The following is an 8,305-nucleotide window of genomic DNA, read 5'->3' as shown; positions in this document are numbered from 1 at the left end:
TGCTGGGATTAAAGGCGTGCGCCACCATCACCTGGCTCCTTAAAATACATTTTGTCAGCCAGGTGTAGTAGCACATGCCTTAAATCTCAGCACTTGGGAGACAGAGGCAGGTAGATTGTTAGTTTAAGGCCAACCTGGTCTACAGGGAAAAGAAGGTATTTTGTTTGCACAGTGGTACATGTCTGTGGTCCCAGCTATTCAGAAGGGTAAGGCAGGAGGCTCCCTTGAGCACAGGAGTTTGAAGCCAACCTGGACAACACCACCAATACCATCTCAAGAACTAATCAGTTAATTAATTTTTATATTTTGATATTTATCTGTTCTTACTGAAATTTTGATCATTCAGATAACATGTTAAATATTTTAGTAATCTAGAGTATTTTATAAGGAAATCTTTAATTCCTTTTTTTCCGTCAGGAAACGATTATATATGGAAGTATTTGAATATACTCGCCCTATGATGCATCCTGAACCTGGTAAATTCTATCAGATTAATCCAGAAGAATATGAACATCCAAATCCATGGAAAGAGAGTTTTCAGCAGTTGGTATGAAATACAGAAAATACAGATTTATATTACGTATCTGTAAATACATTTCTTTATAAAAAAATAAATAGATCTGGAGCTAGAGAGATGGCTCAGGGGTTAGAGCATGTATTACTCTTCTAAAGGACCTGAGTTTGGATCCCAGCACCCACATAGGCAACTCATAGCTTCCGGTAACTCCAGCTCCAGCAGATCCAATGCCCTCTTCTGGACTACTTGGCCAATTGCACTCACACATACCCACACACATACATAATGTAAAGCTTTTAATTAAATACATAAATGTATCCAAGAATAGATTGTAATCCCAGTACTAAGGGTGCTAAGACAGGAAGATCCTAAGTTGAAGGCCAGCCTCTGTCTAATAGTAAGACTGCTAGAAGGAAGAAAATGTAAATAGCAGAAACCGTCAGTAGCATGGATGGTTATGATTCCAATGGATCGGTTTAAATTTGTCCATAGATTAGTAGGTTTTAGTCATTTTAAAATTTTACATATGCCTTATTTTCTTGTTTTTTGAATGAGGTCTCACTGTATAGTTCTGGCTGGCCTAGAACTCTCACACCTGTCTCTATCTCCACTTGTGATGGATTAAAGGCATACACTACATCCTTCATATTTTAATTTTCTTGTCCATTTTTAGTGATTCTCAGCTAGGCACGATTGCTTTCTCAAATGTCAGGGAACATTTGGTGGACTTGAGACACTTTGTCAAAGCAGAAGAGGGCACTTATCTTTAGTATCAAGTTTGGTAGAGGCCACGGATGTTACTGAATAGCCTCTGCTTCATAGGTCAGCTTCCATCTCAAAGAACTGTCTAGACCAAAGTAATAGTAGTGGTGAAATTGAAAGTCTGCCTATCTTACTAGATAGTAGTAAATAGATTCTTCATTGTACTGTATGATTAAAAATTAGTTGGGATAGTTGAGAATTGTTTCATATTTAATAAACATTACACTGGTACATTAACTTCAAACACTGTGTTTCTATGATAGTAGACAATGTCTGTCTTGTTTTTGACATCTTAGTATAAAGGTGCACATGTAAAGCCGGGATTTGCTGAGCATTTCTATAGTAACCCTGCAAGATACAAAGGAAGAGAAAATATGTTGGTATGTTTGTTTTTATTTTTTAATTGGTATATGGGATTTTGTTACAGCATTTTCAAATAGAATGTATTTCTGTTGACCTCCCCCTTGTCTCTTTCCATTATCATATGACATATGTTCTATACTACCGTGAGCATGCCTAGTCCTGTCTCATTTGTATTTTTATGACTTTACATGATAACTTTCTGTTCTGAACGATAGTAACTGTTCTGTACTGATACTTTTATTTTTTTTCTAGTATTATGATACTATTGAAGATGCCCTTGGTGGAGTACAGGAAGCACATTTTGATGGGCTTATCTTTGTTCATTCTGGGATATATACTGATGAATGGATATATATTGAATCTCCAATCACTATGATTGGTGCAGGTATTTTGAAACTCATTATTTTTAGAATTTTAGCATTTTGTAATATTATTTATTTTACATATTGGTGCTTTTTTAGTGCTAGTGACTTAAAATCCAGTTGAACTTTGTTAATACCTTAGTGGTAGGAAAGCCCAGCAGTGGAGATCCTTTAATCCTTTCTATGTGAGGAAAAGGAAAGCAGGGAAGGTTAGAGTTACAGATGTTTGTGTGTTTTGATGTCACTCTTGTAGTTGCCCTCAGTTACTCATTGAAAGAGAAAACATGGTCATGTGATTTTTCCCTTTGAAAACAAACATGCTGGTTTGTTTGTTTTGTTTTGTTTTGTTTTGTTTTGTTACTGGGCTCAAACTCACTCTACAAGTGCCTACCACTGAGCCACCTCCCTAACGTTAATGCTTATGTTTTTATTGCTGTGCCGTTTTGTCTTTTTAGATATGCTTTATTTTCTGTGTTCTTGTATGTATGTATATATGTGCACCACATGCATGCCTGGTGCCTGCAGAGGTCAGAAGAGGCCATCAGATCCTCTGGAGCTAGAGATAGAAATGGTTCTGAGCCTTCACATGGGTACCGGGACCTGGACCCAAGTCTCTGCAATGGCTTTTAACCTCTGAGCCTCTATCTCTAACCCCCACTGCTGTGTTTTTAAAGAAACAAATTATAGCTTTTAAATGCTTTTTGCACTAGTCAAGTTTCTAACACTAAATGTAATAAAGTATTTATTTAAAATACTAATGAGTTATTTTAAGATTTGACTTTCTTTTTTGAGAATACAGCTGCTAAAACTTAACTTTAAGTTAGCTAATACTATTACTAATGAAATTTACATTTACTGCCTCTCTGCTTCCCTCCCTAGCTCTACCATAAAGGGGGAGGGTTGAGAGTTTAATGTTTGTCTAGAATGTGTGGAGGACCTGTTTAAGTCCTGGCTTTTTTTTTTTTTTTTTTTTTTTTTTTGTTTTTCGAGACAGGGTTTCTCTGTAGCTTTTGGAGCCTGTCCTGGAACTAGCTCTTGTAGACCAGGCTGGTCTCGAACTCCCAGAGATCCGCCGGGCCCTGTTTAAGTCCTAACAGCACTGCCCTAAAAAAGAGAGAAAACTGTATCTTTAACAATTGAGGTTCCCACTGAAAATTAATTGAAATAAAGAGATCTTTTCTCTCCCCAGGCTGCTGTTGCTGCTGCTGCTGGTGGTGGCTGGTTATTTCTTAATATTTGCTGCATTTGATATTTATATTCTTTATAGTTTTTGTTTTTTTGTTTGTTTGGTTTTGGTTTTTGGAGATAGGGTTTCTCTGTAGCTTTGGAGCCTGTCCTGGAACTAAATCTTGTAGACCAGGCTGGCCTTGAACTCAGAGATGCCTCTGCCCCCTCTTAGTGTTGGGATTAAAAGGTGTGAGCCGCCACTGCCCGGTTTATAGTTGAATTTTACTAAAAGTATTACTTACTATATGTGAGGGTTGATCAAACAATATCTCCAATAGATATGATCATTTGTCATAAATACTAATGAAGCATAGTTAACTAAAAGATCAATATTAGTCTGCTGTTTAATATTGATATCTTTTTAATTTATGTATTCATATATGTGTGTTTGAGTATGGGCATGTGTGTATGGAATCCAGAAGAGAGGGCCAGATCCCTGGAGCTAGAGACATAGGCAGTTGTGAGCCACCTGGTGTGGGAGCTGGGAATTGAACTTAGGTCCTCTAGAAGAGCAGGGAAGTACTCTTAACCACTGAGCTATTTCTCCAGTCCAATACTAACTAGTGTTTTTTACACTCCCCTCTATGGTGATTTAGGCTTGTCCCCAGGCTATCCTGAGTCAGTCCTACTCTTGGGGGAGGAGGGTGGTCTCTGCACGAATACTGCACTGCTTGAATAGAATAAAGCTGATCTTCAAATGTCTTCCTACAGCACCTGGGAAAGTGGCAGACAAAGTTATCATTGAGAACACTAGAGATTCAACTTTTGTTTTTATGGAAGGTTCTGAAGATGCTTATGTTGGCTATATGACCATACGAGTAAGAAATTTTTCATTTCGAAATATTTTTTGAATTAGGTAATGCGATGACTGTTATTTTAAATACAATTTTTACTTTTCAGTTCAACCCTGATGACAAATCTGCCCAGCATCATAATGCCCACCACTGCTTAGAGATTACAGTGAACTGTAGCCCTATTATTGATCACTGTATCATCCGAAGTACATGTACAGGTTCGTGTTTCCTTTATGTTTTCTATAAAATAGAGCCACTATATTGTTCCTCAATGGGTTTTTTTAATGAATAAATCATTTTTTTTTTTATAGTTGGTTCTGCAGTGTGTGTTAGTGGTCAAGGAGCATGTCCCACCATCAAGCATTGTAACATCAGTGACTGTGAGAATGTCGGGCTTTATATAACAGATCATGCACAGGTATTTCTGTGGTTAGAGCTTTATTTTAAATTAATTTTTTTTGAAATCGCACTAATGTTTGTTTCTCATTGCTGTAGGGAATATATGAAGATAATGAAATTTCTAATAATGCATTAGCTGGGATATGGGTTAAAAATCACGGAAATCCAATTATTAGACGGAATCACATTCATCACGGACGTGATGTTGGTGTGTTCACATTTGATCATGGCATGGTAAGATTTTTTTTATTAAGATAAAAGCTGGTTGCCAATTAATATTTCATACTTCAGCATTATTTTTTTATCATCTGAGTTGAAGAATACCATTGTATTTTTAAAGTCATACAATATTCATTCTATAAATTCATGTGCCTAAATTTCATCATGCCTAGAAAAATACGTTTATGGTAGAACTCATCAAGAGTTGATGTGATCTTTGAAGTTTAATCCAGCAGTTAGTTCTCAAGTCTGAATATATATAAAATCACATGGAAACCTATGGAGGTTTTGGTTGTTGTTGAAGGGAGTGTGTGCTATGCCCACATGATGTACAGTAAAAATTTCCAAAAATGAGACCAAAGAATAGTGTTTTAACCAGTACCATAATGAGTCTAAGACAGTTTATCTGTAATGTGTTTGCTTTGGAAACAATAGTCTCAATTGGTTTAGGGTTTTTTTTTTTTAATTTGTTTGTTTATTTGGTATGGAACAGTGTTGAGGGTCAAACCCGAGACAAGGGGAATAGTAGGCAAATGTTTCTACCCAGCCTCCCATTGTTAATTTTTAACTTTCATAAATTCAAAGCCAATATAAATAATAAGATACTAATTCTAAAACAGGCAGAAATTATTGAGCATCTAAATTTGGCTCTTTATTTTACACAATTTTCTAGACTTGACTTTTAAGTTCTCTGAAGTCATTATTCCAAAATAGTGTTAGTAGCATACTGGTGTAGGGCTCATGTCTGTAGTCTGAAAACTCTAGAAGCAGGAAGATTGTCACAAGTTTAAAACAAGCCTGGGCTGGATAGCAGGCTCGAAGCAGATCAAGGCTACAGAGTAAGACTCTGTTTCAATAGACAACAACAACAACAGAAAAAGTAGTATTCAGGAGGCAGAAGCAGACAGATCTCTGTGAGTTTGAGGGCAGCCTGGTCTACAAAGTTGAGTTCCAAGACAACTAGAACTGTTATGCAGAGAAACCCTGTCTCGAAAAAAAAAAAGTAGTATTAATAGATATTCATTTAGATGTTCTTTTGGTTTAGTGTCTGGTTTTTCTTGAGTTAATTTTTAGGTTCTCATACTGCATTGCCAACTTTTTTTATATTGTAGGCATCAGAGAAATAGGAGAAAAGTGGTGACAAATAGAATTATGTTGAGATTTGATTGCTGTAATGTTTTTTTTTTTGGTTTTTCGAAACAGGGTTTCTCTGTAGCTTTGGTGCCCGTCCCGGAACTAGCTCTTGTAGACCAGGCTGGCCTCGAACTCCCAGAGATCCGCCTGTCTCTGCCTCCCGAGTGCTGGGATTAAAGGCGTGCGCCACCACCGCCCGGCTGTAATGTTTTAATTAACTACCTGAGAATATTGGGTTCATATATGCATATTGTCTATGGCAAGGAAAATTTGTCAAATTGCTTATACCTGAGACCCAAACACAGATCCCTGGTGAAACATGATGAGTGACACTTTTCAAAGGCTGAATTAGTTTATCCTTTTTACCACTATAATCTGAGAAAACTGTCCCACTTAAAATTCAGGCTGTGGCTGGAGTTTGTATATAAGAAAATAATGTGGAGGCAGGGTGGTGGTAGCGCGCGCCTTTAATCCCAGTGCTAGGAGGCAGAGGCAGGTGGATCTCTGTGAGTTCGAGGCCAGCCTGGTCTACAGAGCTAGTTCCAGGACAGGCTCCAAAGCTACACAGAGAGACAAGACCCTGTCTTAAGAAGTAGGGAGAGGTGGCGGGGCGGGGTAGAGTGAAGGTGTAGTGGTGCACACCTGTAATGTTAGCACTCAGGAAGACGACAGGTTTAAGGCCAGCCTGAGCTTCATAGCAGCTCCCTAACGTAGGCGGAGGCGGGGTGAGGGATCTGTAATACTGAATGATGATGATGTAGCTCTTTTACTGACAGCTGAGAAAAGGGGTTTGGATAATTATACCAAGGGCACTGAAACAAGACTGTTGCAAAGTTACACTCCCTTGGAAACACCTACTGGTAATAGGTCCTAAATAGAATTCTTCATCTTGTGATGGAACTGTATGCTATAGTATGTCTATGTTTTCTTTAGGCTGTGTCCAGAAGTTACATTCAATTCAAGTATCATATTTATGAATACTTTTGTCTCATTCACAAATGATTAGAAGTACAAACGTAATTTAGCCTGAGTACAAGCTCCTTATTTATGAAGTATCTATGGTTAGTTACTAAAACTCACTTTAGTAATTTACTTCTTATCTTATACCCCTTAGGTAGGTTTTTGAGTGTTTGTTTACATATTTGTGTTTACAAGTATTTTTTTTAATTTTTTTAGATTTTATTTATTTATTATGTATACAACATTCCTTCCATGTATGCCAGCAGGCCAGAAGAAGGCACCAGATTTCATTATAGATGGCTATGAGCCACCATGTGGTTGCTGGGAATTGAACTCAGAACCTCTGGAGGAGCAATCAGTGCTCTCAACCTCTGAGCCATCTCTCCAGCCCCCTGTGTTTACAAGTATTATAACAGCATTTTGAAAACAACTCTCCACAGTGTTTTGGATTGATAGTTCCATTAAGGGTTAGTGAGAGCTTTTCTAAATAATCACAAATTTGTGAGGGAAAAGAAGTGTATCTTTGCCTGTTGTATCTTTGGATTTCTTTGAGTACTGTGCACAATCTGAAAACCCTTTAGAGCTGTGCTCCCATTCCAGTCCTGTTTGGCCTGTTGTCTTGTTGGCAGCTCATAATTGGTAGTCACATCACGCATCCCAGGTAACCTTTCTAAGATTGGCTTTTGTTTTCTATGGAGCTTTCAAGAACATGAAAATAAATATTAAAACCACCTACTGGTCTATCACTTGTCTTTGAATACATTCATATTTATTGTTAATTTTTGAAGTTATCCTTTTCTGTGGATATTGCATTCCTAAAATTTGAATTCCTGTATTCCTAAAATAAATCACAAGAGATGTTAAGGCTTGGGAGATGGTTCAGTATGTAAAGTGCATGCTGCTCAAACTCGAGAGCCCAAATTTGGATCCCCAAACCCATCCAAACCTGGGTACTACATCACTTGCCTGTAATCCCAGCCCTAGGAAGGCAGAGACAGAGTGATAATGGAGGCTCACTGGGCAGCTAATATAGCCAAATCCTTGAGCTCTGAGTTCAGGGAGAGAACTGGAGAGAAGACTCTGAGGTTATTAGTATATACTGCTCTCATAGCTGGGTTCCCAGCACCTGTAACTCCAGCTCAAGAGAGATCCAGTGCCTCTGGCTTCCAAGAGCACCTGCACTCAAGTATACATACCCTACACTGATACACATAACTAAAATACATGTTTTAATAAAAATGGTGACATAAATTGAGGAAAACACCTATAGTGACCCTACCCTACACATTTGTACACAGACATGTGCTTACTACCCATGGATATATGTGCTACACAAACACCCTAAAGATTTTCTATTTTTTACTTTAAAAAAAAATGTTGTTTCTTTAAACTTTGGTTTAAAAGAAAATAGAAAAAAAATGAAATGCTTTGCTACAACGTGTTTGAGCTCTCCTATTTTAAAAAAAGAAAAAATAGCTGGGCGATAGTGGCGCATGCCTTTAATCCCAGCACTCGGGAGGCAGAGGCAGGCGGATCTCTGTGAGTTCTAGACCACCCTGGTCTACAGA

At 37.8% G+C, this 8,305-nt stretch overlaps 1 protein-coding gene across 3 annotated transcripts in view; it reads left to right on the top strand.

Moving 5' to 3' along the window:
* The window catches only part of Fbxo11 (F-box protein 11), an 81,714-nt gene that overhangs the window by 57,564 nt on the left and 15,845 nt on the right, over nt 1-8,305 (top strand). For all 3 annotated transcript variants that reach the window (XM_005354717.3, XM_005354718.3, XM_026782835.1), the window contains exons 5-11: nt 418-547; nt 1,576-1,659; nt 1,895-2,027; nt 3,943-4,049; nt 4,132-4,243; nt 4,337-4,443; nt 4,521-4,658. In XM_005354717.3, the coding sequence (XP_005354774.1) occupies nt 418-547; nt 1,576-1,659; nt 1,895-2,027; nt 3,943-4,049; nt 4,132-4,243; nt 4,337-4,443; nt 4,521-4,658 (811 nt within the window). The remainder of the gene's footprint in view (nt 1-417; nt 548-1,575; nt 1,660-1,894; nt 2,028-3,942; nt 4,050-4,131; nt 4,244-4,336; nt 4,444-4,520; nt 4,659-8,305) is intronic.

This window comes from Microtus ochrogaster, chromosome 16 (assembly GCF_000317375.1).
Source record: "Microtus ochrogaster isolate Prairie Vole_2 chromosome 16, MicOch1.0, whole genome shotgun sequence".
Classification (NCBI taxonomy): Eukaryota; Metazoa; Chordata; class Mammalia; order Rodentia; family Cricetidae; genus Microtus; species Microtus ochrogaster.
This window is presented reverse-complemented; position numbering and strand designations above follow the sequence as displayed.